General features: G+C 44.3%; 1 protein-coding gene across 3 annotated transcripts in view; it reads right to left on the bottom strand.

Moving 5' to 3' along the window:
- Positions 1–14,964, bottom strand: part of CCDC60 (coiled-coil domain containing 60) — a 122,022-nt gene extending 107,058 nt beyond the window's left edge. For 2 of the 3 annotated variants that reach the window (XM_048821845.2, XM_075120211.1), the window contains exon 1: positions 14,159–14,963. In XM_048821845.2, coding sequence (XP_048677802.1) covers positions 14,159–14,464 — 306 coding nt within the window. In that variant the 5' untranslated portion in view covers positions 14,465–14,963. Of the gene's footprint in view, positions 1–14,158 lie in introns of all 3 variants that reach the window. The other variant, XM_048821846.2, reaches the window with a different exon arrangement.
- Positions 14,965–16,679: the final 1,715 nt, after the last annotated feature.

The raw sequence follows: 16,679 nt of genomic DNA, 5'->3' as shown, positions 1-16,679 counted from the left end.
GTTTGTTGGCTCTCCTGCTGACAAAAAACTTCCACCCCCAACAAGCGGTGTTAGAGTTGTTGGCAGGAGAGCGCTCCTGCTGAAAATGAGCTGTTCCCATCGGCGCTTGTTGCTGGCAAAAATTGTGTCTCTTGAGGGAGTGTTTTTTTAACACCTCTGAAAGATAAAAGTTTTGTCATTCAGTCCAGTGTAGACATAGCCTTAGTTAAGCTGACCTAACTCCCAGCATAGACACCAGTATGTTGATGGAGAAATTCTTCCAGTGTGTCTCAGAGAGGTGGATTAAGTACAGCAATGGAAAAACTCCTTCCATCACTGTGGGAAATGTTTGCATGACAGTGGCACGGCTGCAGCGCTGTAGCTATGCTGCTGTAGCACCTATATTGTAGACAGAGCCTTAAAAAATCCAGGTCGTAATTAGTAGTCTAAAAAGTCTGGAGAGTCCAATTTGATGGAATACATACAGTACATTGAGGGGGCCAGGGAATAAAAGATGTTACTCTAACTTAGAGGCAGCTCTCAATTTGGCAAACTTGTCTAAAACTGAACTTATCTTTCCTCTCAAACCATCTTCTGTCACTTTTGACAATATCATTATCTTTTCAATCACCTAAGCTCCCAGACCTTACCTTAGACTCCACTCTTTCCTTTGATGTCAAATCCACATAATTGCTAAATCCTGTCACATCTTTCACTACATTTCCAAAATGTATTCTCCCCAAACCATACAGCCAAATTATCCATCTTCCTATTTACCACTTTGACTATGTACCCTAAGACAATATTGCACTTTTAATAAACAATATATAAAACCAGCACCATGCATCCAACAAGAGATCACCAATACAATGCAAACAAGGGAGCAAATTTATGGTTGGGCAGGCAGTGTAAGTTGGGTGGGTGATAGTGAATGATAAAGAATTGTCAATGGCTTTGGGCAAATGGTTAGATCACATTACTGTTTAGTTCCAGACATTCTAACATTTGGGGTATTTTAGAAAATGTCAAATTTTTGTTAAGAAAATGTAACTAGTTTAGGGTGCTACTTGAAGCCCTTTAAACACATTTTCAATTGCAACTTTTTTTAAAAATGAAGTTATTTTGTTTACAAATATAATTTATGGTAATAGAAGACAAAATAATCGGAAACACTGAGCAAGTCAGATTCCACTTACTGGAGATCAATGCCATACATAAACACTAGTTAGTACATTACAAGTTCTCAGTTGTTTGTGGCTGTGTGTGACCTTGGGGAATGTAGGAAGTGCGAATGAGTCACACCAGCTTTCTTGAAGAAAAGTAAGGGTAAGATGCCACCTCACATGAATAACGTGAATGGATGTTAACTTACTTGATGATTAACATGTCAAGCATTTATACACACATGTCACCAGTGGAGGTTATGAAGCTTGTGAGGAAGGTCAGTGGCCTAACTTCCACAAGTTACTTTTCTGTCACTAAGTAGAACAACTATTTTTTTGCATGATCTTAAAAGGAGAGAAAAAAAAATTTCTCTGCTTAACATCAAAGAAAAATTTAGAACAGTTTAAAATTTTACATACTGAAATTAAAAGAAAATGAGCAGAGGCAAGATATCAGTAAAACCCCGCTATGTTAACCACAGGAATTCTCCATGAAAACCTAAATTGGGCATACTCATATACCCATTTTAATTATACAAAAAGATCTGCAATGGAAGCAGTGTGCACTAAGGTTATTAAAGTCTTTCAACATTTCTTGATGTATAGCCACCCATGTCTCTCAGGGGCACAAGATGCTGTACCCTTTCATTTACATGGTAAGCAGTGAAATATCTCTTATGATGCGACACTATGAACTCTGAAATTGTAATCACAATGTAATCATGCTTGCAACTGCTCTTTTGTTTTACATTATCTGTAACTAATATCTCTCATATGTTTTGGTGATACCCAGGTGATACACTGCAAAGTCATTTGATAAATTGCATGTATCAAATCGCTGACAGTCTCACCTGCACTTTGTCTACCTCTTTCTCCTGCTTTGGACTACTTCTAACGTTCCAAACTTCTGAGCACGTACACACAAACTGCCATTTTAAAAAGCGAAACAAAGCACCACAACAGGAACCCACCAGAGAAATGCTTACTACTTTCCTTAAAATGGGGAATTTGCCTTAAAAATTATGTTGTTCTCAGATAATTTAATTTAGTTCTGGCCCAGTGACAGTTTTAAGGCGCAATATTTTGCAGCCAATTAGGGTTAGCAATGATAGCTCTACACACGAAATACCCGTTTTTCTAGAGTATAAGACCTTGTGGCTTGACTCCAGTTTGCGTGCCTTATGTGAACATTGCAGCTGCAACTCTGCAGACAATTCTTGTGTAACTGAATATATTACACCATCTTGATTCCCAAGTAATTTTTACATTTGAAATGCACAACAGCCAATGGCAGCAACTTTGGGTAACGGGAGTAGCTAAAAGTGTGGACTTCACAGTCACATCCCCCCATTCCCTCTCTGTGCATTGAGTTTGCATCGAAGCAGCTACTCACAGTACTTGAGGAATTCCACCATGATTTCAACAATTTCCATCCCACCATCAACCTCAGTCTGGACCAGTCCACACAAGAGATCCACTTCCTGGACACTACGGTGCTAATAAGCGATGGTCACATAAACACCACCCTATACTGGAAAGCTACTGACTGCTATACTTACCTACATGCCTCCAGATTTCATCCAGACCACATCACACAATCCATTGTCTACAGCCAAGCTCTACGATACAACCGCATTTGCTCCAACTGCTCAGACAGAGACAAACACCTACAAGATCTCTATCAAGCGTTCTTACAACTACAATACCCACCTGCGGAAGTGAAGAAACAGATTGACAGAGCCAGAAGAGTTCCCAGAAGTTACCTACTACAGGACAGGCCCAACAAAGAAAATAACAGAACGCAACTAGCCATCACCTTCAGCCCCCAACTAAAACCTCTCCAGTGCATCATGAAGGATCTACAACCTATCCTGAAGAACCAATCCCTCACTCTCACAGATCTTGGGAGACAAGCCAGTCCTCGCTTACAGACAGCCCCCAGCCTGAAGCAAATACTCACCAGCAACCAGACGCCAAAAACACTAACCCAGGAACCTATCCTTGCAACAAAGTCCATTGCCAACTCTGTCCATATATCTATTCAAGGGACACCATCATAGGACCTAATCACATCAGCCATGCTATCAGAGGCTCATTTACCTGCACATTTATCAATGTGATATATGACATCATGTGCCAGCAATGCCCCTCTGCCATGTACATTGGCCAAACCGGACAGTCTCTACGCAAAAGAATAAATGGACACAAATCAACCTCCCTGGTCACTCAATTACAGACCTAAAAGTCACAATTCTTCAACAAAAAGACTTCAAAAACAGACTCCAACGAGAAACTGCAGAACTGGACAACATTAAATTAGGCTTGAATAAAGACTGGGAGTGGATGGGTAATTACACAAAGTAAAAGCTATTTCCCCATGCTAATTTTTCCCCTACTGTTACTCACACCTTCTTGTCAACTGTTTGAAATGGGCCATCCTGATTACCACTACAAGCATTTTTTTTCTCCTGCTGATAATAGCCCACCTTAATTGATTAGTCTCGTTAGAGTTGGTGATGGCAACACCCATTTTTTCATGTTCTCTGTGTATATCTATCTTCCTACTGTATTTTCCATTGCATGCATCTGATGAAGTGCGTTTTAGCCCACAAAAGCTTATGCCAAAATAAATGTGTTAGTCTCTAAGGTGCCACAAGTACACCTCGTTCTTTTTGCTGATACAGACTAACACGGCTACCACTCTGAAACCTGTCACAGGACTATTGTAATTCCTGAATTGGTGGTTCTCTCACTACAGTGTGAGGAATGTGGAAAAGGATTACATGTGGAAGAGATAGGGAAAAGTCAATTCTAAGAAAAATATTGAATGAAAAAATGTTTCTCTTTTAAAGCTCTCACTTTAATGCCATGACACTGTAAAGGTCCTTTAATTCTAAGTAATACTTAAGTACTAACCCACAAAGACTCTTACCCACTGCTGACAAACACTGGCTCGACATTGAAGGGACCCAGTTTTACCAGCCAAATAATCTGCTCACATGCTCTGCCAGATATTTGGAATGATCTAAATAACTCTTTTCAGTGCTTTGCCACTTATGGCTTCCCAAATCCATGCCAATGTCAACTTTTTCTCTTTCTGATATAGATATTATTACTTCTCTTTAAGTGAAAAAAATTAGAAAATATTTGTAAAGATGTAGCCTTTCATAAGTAAAGCCCACTACCTTATTAGCAGAGCTGGCTGGATGAGAAGAAAAATTATTTCATATTGACTGAATTTTTCCAAAAACTTCTACCTAATTCTACAAATGCCATCAATTCCCACAGATTTCAATGGGTTGTGAGCACTCATCACCAAACAGGAGGTCTCAGCAAACTGCAAGAAGGGGGCTTATATTATAAAATGTCACATGGGATATAACGATACTTGAGTGTAAAGTAGAACTTCTCTGTACTTTGTAGATTCATTCCCTTTAATGACTGCCATGTTCTGCATTTGTGAATATACACCCAAATCACTTACTTTCCCTTAATGCATTAAACTATTAACAAATCCAATTTACTCTTTTAAATCTACCTTTTAAAGTACAGATTTTTTAAAACTAAACACGTATTTGCTGATATTATGGTTGCAACCATACTGCCTCGAACTGATCAGCACATACACTGGACTTTCTCAGGCTTCCTGTGTGCCTCTAAAAACTATGTCCTAAATATTTACTTGCATTTGGAACTTTTAAGTCTGCTTAAGGCAAAATAATACCTTGTAGGTGCTGGGGAGAGGTGTAGGGAGGCACAAACACCATCCTACTTGTTTCAGGAGTCATTGGTGGCGCTCCCTGCCAGTGCAGTCTGTCTGCCCAACCTGCCCCCTCTGGAGCTGCTAGTGCTCCTGGCAATATAACGGCCACCTTCCTTTTCCTGCTCTCCTCAGAGTGCCGGTTAAATTATGACTGCCCCTTGAGAGGGTGAACGGAGAGGGAAAAGCCTCCTTGCATTATTTCCCTGCTCTAGCACACCCAGGAAGGAGTGGCCATAATTTGTCCCTAAGCTTCAGCCTGGAGTAGAAAATTTTTGCAGTGGAGTGCAAGTCCTCTGAAAAATAAGGATTTGTAATGGAAACCCTGACAAATCTTTAACTATAGCAATGTGAATAACACCAGTGTAATTTCTATCCAAAGAAATTGCTCAGTTTTCTTCTCCAGTGCTAGCTGAAAACATTTCTTTGCTGACGCTGTTATCAATCTTATCTAGTGACCTATTTACCTAATGCACACAATTACAGAACATACTTTTATAACAAGTACAGAGTAGGCTGGGACATTAATGATACTGCAAATTCTGTGGAATTGGATTGTTTTAGGCTTGGTCAAAAAGGCCACCTTTCTTTCATGTAAAAAGTCAACAAGCCACCCCAGAGGTTTTGCAAATGGATTTGTTACAGCAATTAATGAAAAAGAAACTATATGAAGATGATAAAAGGTGACTACTATCACCACGCACTGTTACATCAAGGAATCACAAAAAGACCTTTAACACACTGCTCTGGACACTTAGGAAATCAAAAATGCTGTCTGGAAAGTGACATTCCTTGACTTTCAATGAATCAGTCCTGTCTGCTTAGTGTGTGCCCGACATTTAGAGAGAGAGAGAGAGAGAGAGAGACACACACACACACACCACCTAAAACCAAATCAAGTTACTTCAATTTATATGTAATGGATGCTTAAAAAAGGGTTCAATTGTGCCATTTAGATACGAATTTAAATTGGGTGAATGCTGAAAGGTACTCCCTCTGGGGGAGTCCCACAAACAATTGTATAAAGGCAGAATGCTAGGAACCAGGAGAGAAGCTCTGGAGGGGATGAGTGGCCCATTTGGTTGCATAATTACACTGATAGAGTGGATTGGGACAAAAACTAGGGACAGAGGTATGAAATAGGCATGTTTAGGCCACACCTAAAAAACACTGACATTGTGGGGGTAATTGGAATGCCAGGGCATTTTAACTCCTGCAGACATCAGAGGCTCTAATGTGGGATTGGGCCACCCAACTGCCCTCAGATAACGAAACCTTAGTAGATTAGGGGAAAGCAGGCCCTCCAAGTCTTCTAAAGTAGGGTTGCCAGGTGTCTGGTTTTCGACCAGAACACCCAGTTGAAAAGGGATCCTGGCGGCTCCAGTCAGCACTGCCGAACGGGTCGTTAAAAGTCCGGTTGGCGGTGCTGCAGGGCTAAGGCAGGCTAGTCCCTACCTGTCCTGGCACCACACTACGTCCCGGAAGCGGCCAGCAGGTCTGGCTCCTAGGGGGAGACCACAGGGCTCTGCATGCTGCCCCCGCCCTGAGCACCAGCTCTGCACTCCCATTGGTTGGGAACCATGGCCAATGGGAGCTGGGGGAGGGGAGAGGAGGGGAGGCGGTGCCTGCGGGCTAGAGAGCAGCATGCGGAGCCTCCTGGCCCCCCTGCCGAGGAGCTAGAACTGCTCCAGGTCAGGGAGCTTGCCTTAGCCCCACTGTGCTGCTGACCAGGAGCTGACGGAGGTAAGCATGTGTCCCAATCCTGAGTCCCCCCAAACCCGGAGCTCTCTCCTGCACCCCAAACTCCTAATCCCCACCCCAGAGCCCGCATCTCTAGCCCAGAGCCCACACCACCTCCCACACCCCTGCCTCAACCCCTCCTGCACTCTGAATCCCTCACCCCCCCCAGCCTGGAGCACCCTCCTGCACCCCAAACCCCTCATCCCCAGCCCAGAGCCCGTACCCCCTCCCACACCTCCTGTAACAATGCTGGTTCTGGTGGGACCCAACTGAGAGTGCCAATTCAGGACAAATTGCTTAAAGCAGAGCAGTTAGGGCCCAAGGCTGGGGTTTCTATGCACACCAAGGCAAATCAAACCAGCCAGACAGAGAAGGCTTTGGCTTTACCCCACTGGCTAACCACAAGTCACACAAGCAATTCTCTTAGACACCCCAGTTTCCCAGTATCCCCACCAGTGCCACTCGTTATGGGGACAGATGGTTATGAAAACCAATACCCTAGTAAAAGAAAAAAGGTTCTCCCGATCACAAGGACCAAGTCCCAGACCCAGGTCAATATACAAATCAGATCTTATCCACAAATCACACTGTTGCCAATCCTTTAGAATCTAAAATCTAAAGGTTTATTCATAAAAGGAAAAAGATATAAGAGCAGAGCTAGAATTGGTTAAGTGAAATCAATTACATACAGTAATGGCAAAGTTCTTGGTTTTGGCTTGTAGAGGTGATGGAATAAACTGCAGGTTCAAATCAAGTCTCTGGAGTGCATCCACAGCTGGGATGGGTCATCAGTCCTTTATTCAAAGCTTCCGTGTAGCAAATTTCTTCCAGAGGTATGAAGCAGGATTGAAGGCAAGATGGAGGAGCTCCAGCAGCCTTTTTTGTCACTTGCCATGTGGTCTCTGCTTTCTTTGTCCCAAAGACAAGCTATCCATTACATGGCATGAAAAAACCTCAGAGTTCTGTCCACAGGCAGGTCCCCACATGCCCTGCTGAGTCACAAGGTGTGTCTGCCTTCTCTCAATGGGTCAGTTGTATAGCTGATGGTCCTTAATGGGGGCTAGGCAGAACTGACACCAACTTGTCTGGGGTGTCACCCAGAAGCACAGCATAAGTTTGAAATACAGACAGTATAGAGCTAATACTTATAACTTTAAATACAAAAATGATACATGCACATAGATAGCATAATCATAACCAGCCAACCATAACCTTGTCTTAGACACCTTATTTGACCCCCTTTATACAAGATTTGGTGCCACTACAGGACCTTGGTTGCAACAATGATCTATACGGTCCCAGATTATGTCAATAACGTCACACCCTGCCTCAACCTGCAGCCCCCTCCCACATTCCAAATCCATCAGCCCCACCCCCCAGCCTGGAGCTCCCTCCTGCACCCAAACCCCTCATCCCCAGCCCCGCGCTAGAGCCCGCAGCCCCAGCTGGAGCCCTCACCCCATCCCACACCCCAATTCCCTGCCCCAGCATGAAGCCCCCTCCTGCACAATGAACCCCTCATTTCTGGCCCCATCCCAGAGCCCGCAGTTAGAGCCCTTACCCCATCCCACACCTTAACCCCCTGCCCCAGCCCAGTGAAAATGAGTGAGGGTAGGGGAGAGCGAGCCACCAAGGGAGGGGGAATGTAGTGAGTGGGGGCAGGGCCTCAGGGAAAGGGTGGGGCTATGGTGTTCAGTTTTGTGCAATTAGAAAGTTGGCAACCCTATTCTAAACCCAAATAAACCTTAAAAGGTCTAAACCTTTTTAAGATCCATCTATAACTAACTAATATTGGCTGTAGCTTGGAAGTTTCATTTTGTTCCAGCTGATTACAGACAAATGAAATTCTTTAGTCTTATGCCTGGTCTACACTACACAGTTAAGTCAACATAAGGCAGTGTACGTCGCCTAACTGTGGAGGTGTACACACTACAATGCTCCTCCTACCAATTTAACTCTCCTGATACACCAACATAATAAAACCACCTCAATGAGAGGCGTATCCCTTATGGCAGCGTAATTAGAGCGACTCAGTGTCAGTGTAGACACTAGGTTGCTTATGTCACTCTAAGTGGCCTCCAGGAGGTGTCCCACAAAATCAGGTTGGAAGATAGATTCAAATAACCAACACAGGCAGAGTTTGTATCTGCTTCTCACTCCCCCATGCAGCTAGGCAGGGGGGGCCCTGCAGGAAAGTTTGCTGATGCACACCGGGATGTCCCAGGAATCCTCCCTAGAGATCTCTTGGAAACTTTTCTAGAGGTATTCCGCAATCCTCTGCAGAAGGGAGGGTTGCCTTGTTTCTTCCCCCACTGTAGGAAAGTTTGCTGTGCCAATCAGCAATTACTTCTGCAGGCAACAAAGCAGCAGATAGGCGAGCAGCATACAGACCCGGTCTGTAGCCATATACAAGCTGGAGCTTCAAATTGCATTGTCAGTTACCCTCATGAGCAAGATATCAGCTGCTATCACCTCTGTCTATGGAAAATGGTGCCAGTACTCAGAATAGTGGCCCAAGGTGCTTGTAGTGATACCCCTGTGGAAACCCTGCCCCTGCTCCCAACCTGTCCCTTCCCCTCCCCGGGCCAAACTGACTATGTCTGCAGCTCCCACTATGCTGTGTGCCTGCCAAGGGGAAAGTGAGAAAGTGATGTTTCTAGCTTGTTTTAATCAAGGCTGTGAGTGCACTAACAATACTGCCTCTGTCTATTTCTTCTTTAGCATTTACAGATATGCCCTTGATGGTCTCCTCCTGCACACCAGGTGAGCAGCTCCATCACATAAGGAGATGAAAAAGGAGGAGTAAGAAAGACATGTTCCAGGAGGTGCCGCAATCCTCTGATGCTTCTGGTTGCAAACAGAGAGCATGGAGAGAGGCTGTCAATGAGAAACTGCATACAGATATAGCCAGGAGAGGAAGCAGGGGCAGGAGTAGATGATACAGCTGCTACAGGACCAAACAGACATGCTAAGGTCCCTTACTGACCTGCAGACAGAACACATCCATGCTCACCTCTCCCTGCAGCCCATACAGAACTGCCTTCCATACCCTCCCCCACATTCCTCGCATGTTCCTGGGCCCATCTCAGTACCTCATGCGCTCCATCCCAAGCGACATGTATCACAATGACAGCTGGACATACACCCAACTGCGAGAGCCTCATTTGAAAATGTGCTTTTCATTTTCATGTCCCTTGCAGAACCTATCACTGTTGAATAAAAATGAACTTATTGAAAGATAAGAAATCTTTGTGTCCTACAAATGGTGATTGCTGCTGAATTCATAAACAGTGGCAATTGGCGCATCAGCATTGTAAAATTAACACACATCCCACAGTCATGACAAGGTTCATACTACGGTGCAAGAAAACAACCCCTGGCTAAATGCATCACAGACATATTACTGGGGCTTATTGTCAAAATGCTCCTTTAAAGCCTCCCTGATTCAAACAGGGCCCCCAAAGAACCCCTCTAACAGCCCTGGTATCTGGCTGCTCAAAATCAGCAGCCAGCCGATCTGCCTCAACACTCTACCCCTGTGGAAACTTCTCTCCCTTAGTTTCATAAGTGTTATGCAGAGCACAGCAGGTTCCTATGGCCATGGGAATATTTTCCTCATTGAGGTTGACCGTCTAATCAGCCAAAGGCTCATTCAACAGTCATTCTGCACCTACTGAGCCTATTGTTGAAGTACTCCTTGCTACAGTCAAGGTTTCCAGTCTAAGGCTTCATAAGCCATGGGAGAAAAGGGTTGGCTGGGTCTCCAAGGATCACTATTGGCATCTCCAGATCCTCAACTGGAATCTTCTGTTCTGAAAAGAAAGTCCCTGCTTGCAGTTTTCTGTGCAGGCCAGTGTTCCTGAAGATGTGTGTATTATGCACCTTCCCTGACCACCCCACGTTGAGGTCAGTGAAACAACCCCTGTGATTCACCAAAACTTACAAGACCATAGAAAAGTAGCCCTTTCTGTTGACAATCTGTCACAAGGTGGTCTGGGGCCAAAATGGGGATATGCATGTCATCTATTGCCCCACCGCAGTTCAGGAATCCCATTGCTCCAAAGCCATTCACTATTTCCCCATACATTGCCCAGAGTCACAGTCCTTTGTAGCAGAAGGTGACTAATTGCCCTGCACACTTGTATCACTACAACCCTCACGGTGGACTTCCGAACTTCAAACTGATTCGCAACTGATTGGTAGCAGTCTGGAATTGCCAGCTTTCACATAGGGATACTCACTCGCTTCTCCACTGTTAGGGCAACTGTCATTCTGGTGTCCTTGCGCTGGAGGGCAGGGGCAAGCTCCACACACAAGAAAGTAGCTTTGCACACCTGGAAGTTCTGAAGCCACTTCTCATCATCCTATCCCATAACGATGCAATCCCACCACTCAGTGCTTGTTTCCTGTGCCCAGAACTGACAGTCCACTGTGTGCAGCTGCTCCGTGAATGCCAGTAGCAATCTTGAATTGTTTCTTTCCATGGCACACAGCAGGGCAGACACCATGCAGTCATTTTCAGACTTGGAGCTCATGAAATTCTGCAGGATCAGCTGCATTGTGTTCATAATGCTCATCACAATATTGGACAGTAGAGTAGGATCCATGCTGCGAGACAGAAATGGTGGGCATGCAGTTTATGGGAGCTGTTGAAAAGCGGCGTGAGACATAGAAGCTCATGGAATGATGGGACAGAGAAAACTGCATGATGGGATGGCGAGCCTGCTCCCATGAGTCACTGAGATCCCTTTCCAGAATACCCAGCAGCAGATGGTGGTGAGTTGCACAGTGGAATTGGTATCCTCTGCCCTCTCTGTCAATGCAAGAGCACCAACTGTGGACACATTCTTCCATCATATGGAGTGTTGTGTGGACATGCAAAAGTGGTTTAATTACAGCAGTGGGCGATCGTCGACATAACATACATCAACTTTAGAGTGTAGACATGGCCTTACTGTTTTCATTGTAAGGTAGACAACACATTCCAAATAGTTATTTAAGCACGAAAGAGTAGATTTTTCAGATGGGCTAAAGATAAAATAGTCAAAAACCAGCTGTAAGATTCCAGGGATAATAGATTTACTTAAAATAATAATAAATAAATAATAATAACAATAATGCAGAAACAAGCAGAAAAAATACAGCTTTTTTGGACATATTTGTTGGCTAGAATCATACTGCTCACCACCAATCACTTAAATAATACCCTAGATGTGCAATTAGCTAACGATCATTGCACCTTATGCCCATATCTTCCTATGTAATTACTTCATAATAAGTCCTAAATCACTTTTAGCCCATTTTAGGAGCTTTTCAATTTAGGAAGTATTGGTTGTCAATGGAAAATAGCTCACAGGAGAGCACCAACTCAAGTCCTATTAAATCCAGAAGGTTACAGAGTTTTTTAGTTTTGCTGTTTACAGACTTGACTGTTATTCACCATCATTATTCTCTGGCCATGTTGGTGATCAAAGCAAATGCTAATTTTTTGGAGCAAATATATTCATAGAAGAGATTAAGCATTTCATTTCTAGGAAGACGACTGCTCTCACTCACCCAGTGGTTAAAAAGTATAGTTCTCATGTCTGCAGTCATCAGGTACATACTGAATTACAAAATAATCAAGTATATGGCCATTCATCAGTATTTGCAGTCTTTTGGGAGTAAAATCATGTTTTATTATATAATTAGGTTGAGATTTTCAAAGCTGAGCAGGGGATTTAGGCATACAATGCCTATATAAATGAAGGGGACTTGAATGACTAAATCCCCCTGGTGGCTCTGAAAACCTCTAACTTAAGCTGCTACCATCATACACAGTATTTTCAGTGCACCTGCCTGGTTTAGGTCAAATTACTCTTCATAGAAATTATATATTGTAACCTGCTCATTTAGTTCAAATTGTAAACAGCAGAGTTCAAATTTCTTTCCAGAACCTTCATCTTCTGTGCAGAATTACCACTGAGTTTCAAGATTAGTGTAAAAGAAAAGGAGCACTTGATTCATGTAGGAGTCTAAACAGTTGCTGCTGAATATCTAAACGTAAAAAGTACTTTTAGGGTCTGAGGGAAGGACATTTCAGTGGTTACATGCTATAAAGGCAAAAATACTGTCATGGGCAAAAATACTGGCAAAACTTGCTGTACACCTACATACCCATAGAACCAAAAGCCTTTTCCCTTTCAATATGATAGGATGTTAGATGATCAGTCAAATATAGTGCATGAGAGTCAGTCTCTGTTTAGAGCTTTAAAAACATTCCATCCAAAACTTTAAGCTGTATATGTATTCCAACACACAATCAGTGCAGAAAATTAAGCAACACCTAAATCCCTTTGTGGATCTGGGCCAAAGTCACTATGGCTTGCTTTAGAATTGCAAAATCAGAGAGAGAGAGAGATGACTGCATTCTGGGTATATTCAGACAGTAAATGTTGTTGCTTCACTTGAAGGAGCATGAACGACAACTCAGTGAATTATAGATTTCCTTGTATGAACCAACAACAGTGAAGAAAACAAATGCAAACGGTGGGACTTTGCAATTGAATCTCAAGTGCTGGCAACCAAGCAAATGATATTTTTGGCCTCGTAACTCAATCATTAAATCAGACAGTAAAAGGGACCTATGGAAGAGTAAGACCCCCTTACTGAATGCCTGTGTAACAGCAAAGGAGACCAGTAGGAGGTGATAATTACACTGGCAGTCAAAGTAGCATATAAATAACGATAGTTAACCATACTAGACTTTCTATGAACTCAAATAGATATACATTTTAGAACATAAAATATGCTGCTATAACATCTAAAACTGTTCATCTGTATCTCTACTTGATACAAGAGCTTTCACATCACCTCTCTAACAACTCTCCTCAATCCTAACCCCCATCCCCCAGACTTTTTCTTTGCTCCATCACCCATCTCCAATTCTGAGGTGTCCCTCTTATGCTCAACTTCTAACCTGTTGTCCCATCCCCTAGACCCCATCATTTCCTGACTCCTAGCTCATCCTTCCCTCATCCTCAGTCATTTTCTCTTTATTTGCTCCTTCCCTTCCGTTTTCAAGATCTGGTTACCTCTCCTTAAAAATGCTGTATATTCCCATTACCCTGATTTTCTCTTGGATCCCGCCCCCTGAATTGTCTTTCTAATTTCTCCACTCTACTGAAACTGCTCTTACTACAGCCTCCAAAGACCAAGTTTAAAAGGCTCTTCTGTTCTCAAACTGCAAAATATAAGGTCAAAGCACTTTCCTCTGGTTTAATTTTTTTACTGATGTTCTGTGGTATCATTGCTAATTTGATCATATTGGAATGATTGATTAATAGGCTGGCACAGCACAATGTTTCACACTGCCTTTTTGCTCTTTAAGCAAAAATTTACTATTCTTTTCCAGTGGAATGTGCCTCTACAATTTATTTACAAGATGATCCTCTCTGCTTTGCTATGAAAGCCAAAGGAATGAAAACAATTAAAAAGTTAATAATTCAGACGAGGAAAGCCTACCTTATGTTCTTACCTGGGGCATCTGTCCCAAATAGTGGAGGGTGAGTTTCTTTGGCTCCAGGTAGAGAATTTCTCCAAGCTCCTGGTAAGGTTTCCAGCTGGGTGTCCAATATCCGTGCTGAGTGAGTTGCTGGTGCCTCCTGTGGTAGTTCTCCCAAAATACTTGCTCCCTTGTGGATTCCCAGCAGTTATAAATAGTGCTACTTCTAGCTTGGACCTTTGCACCTTTCTGTGTGGGGATGGGCAATGGTCTTATGAGCACAAAATAACGAGGGTCCAAAGTCTTAGCGCTCCCAGGCATCCTGACTTTGCTGTTCATCAACTTCTACTGGCTAATTATACTGGTCCTTGGGTGGGACCCTGGTGCTTCTATTGCTGCTGCTGGTGATCTTGATCCCTCTCCTTTCACCTCCAAGCAACCCCTGCCACAGAACACAGCCCTTAAGACCAACAGTCATCTGCTGCATGGACCTCAGAGCAGATCTTCCTTTTAATTTACAAAGTAACTTATCAAAAGTATCTGCCACAAAATAACCTGAGATATAAAACCAATCCACTCTGCAGTATCCTTGGCCAGTGGAGCTAAATCGTTCATGAACAAACCCACAACCTGCCCCACTAAACCAACAGGCCAGGGACCCCACAACAAACAGGGCTGAACAGAGAGCTCTCTGGGATCCCTCTGAACAGTGTTATTTATTCATTTCAAAAGACACAATAAAAACTATCTCCTTGTGATTTGAATTCTAACAAGAAGACAATAGGTAGGCCTCAGACCAGGCGATGCGCCCCCAGCACGGAGACCCCCACCCCGAGCTCAGCAGCAGAGAGCCACCCTCCAGGGTTAAGGAGCTGATGCCCCCCTTTCACTGAGCCCCCCCATTCTCCCTTGGAGTCCAGGTGCTGAGCCCCGCCCCTCACTGAGCACCCCCCTTGGAGTCCAGGTGCTGAGCCCCGCCCCCCACTGAACCCCCCCCTCGGAGTCCAGGTGCTGAGCCCCGCCCCCCCCTCACAGAGCCCCCCTCGGAGTCCAGGTGCTGAGCCCCGCCCCGCCCCTCACAGAGCCCCCCTCGGAGTCCAGGTGCTGAGCCCCGCCCCCCACTGAACCCCCCCCTCGGAGTCCAGGTGCTGAGCCCCGCCCCCCACTGAACCCCCCCTCGGAGTCCAGGTGCTGAGCCCCCCCCACTGAGCCCGTCGCCCGGAGCGTGTCCCAGAAGCAGCCCGCCTCTACCCAGGCCACCCGCCCTAGACGGCGTTCCCCGTTGCCCTGACAACGCGACACGTGACTCAAGGGCCGCGGCCGCCTCCCCGTCGGTCCCTGTTCCGCGGGGGGCGGGGCAGAGCTGGTGCCGTCACCCGCCCGCAGAGCGGGCTGTGCCAACGGCCCTTCCCTGCAGCCTCCCGCCGCGGCCGGGGGCAGAGCCAGGACTCCGGCCTCCCATTGCAAGCCCTGGCCACCATCTTGCTTCGCTTTGCCGGTGAGCCTCTTCCACACAACTTTTCAAACCGCACGCCAATCTTGCCAATCAAGTCCCGGCTGCTCAAAAATGAGAATTCAAGATGAGTTTAATACTATATCTTTTCTGGCCTAAAATACATATAACACCCTATTATTTATAGTACACAGTTTCCTGTGAAGGAATATTTGTATTTTGTTGAAAACTCCCCCAACCTTTTGAATTCTATAAAACGTTGAGGGTATTATTTACAAATAGATGTTCTGTTTCCCCAAGAAGAGAGGCTTAAATGTAGGGGGAAAGTCTACAGTACTCCTATCCCATTTATTTTCTTTTACTTTAAATACTTTGCTGGAAATAAGAATGGGCAGCTAGGATACACAACTATTTTTCACAGTCCAAAGTGCCATCTTTCATGGCAATGCTGTAAAATAATTTACCCAAGCCTCCTACCTGGAGCAGTGGTTCTCAGCCAGGGGTAGGTGTACTCCTAGGGGTTTGCAGGGGGTACATCAACTCATCCAGATATTTGCTTAGTTTTACAAAAGGCTACATAAAAAGCACTAGCAAAGTCAGTACAAAACTAAAATTCATACAGACAATGACTTGTTTATACTGCTCTATATACTATGCACTGAAATGTAAGTATGGGATTATCTTTCAATTGATTTATTTTATAAAATTGTATGGTAAAAAATGAAAAAGCAAGCAAATTTGCAGTAATAATGTGCTGTAACACTTCTGTATTTTTAGGTCTGATCTTGTAAGCAAGTAGTTTTGAAAGTGAGGTGAAACTTCGGTTACATAAGAGAAAATCAGACTCCTGGAAGACTGAGAGCCACTGAGCTGGAGGACTAAACCTGCTAGCCAGAACTAGATACCAAAGATGAACTCTTCTCTCTCCCCCAGTCAGGCTTTGTTCAAATCATACTACTCCTTATGCACCATTTCCAAGACCTGGCCTTTTCTATCTGTGTGCAGAGCAAGGTAGGGATCTCCTGCCCTCCCTCTGCTGCCCCCCCCCCCATTATAATTTGTCCACAGGCAGTTCAGACTTCAGATCTGGTGGTCTGGAAA

Source organism: Caretta caretta, chromosome 15, assembly GCF_965140235.1.
Source record: "Caretta caretta isolate rCarCar2 chromosome 15, rCarCar1.hap1, whole genome shotgun sequence".
Taxonomy (NCBI): domain Eukaryota; kingdom Metazoa; phylum Chordata; order Testudines; family Cheloniidae; genus Caretta; species Caretta caretta.
Note: the sequence above shows the minus strand (reverse complement) of the source record. Positions and strands in the feature narration are given on the sequence as shown.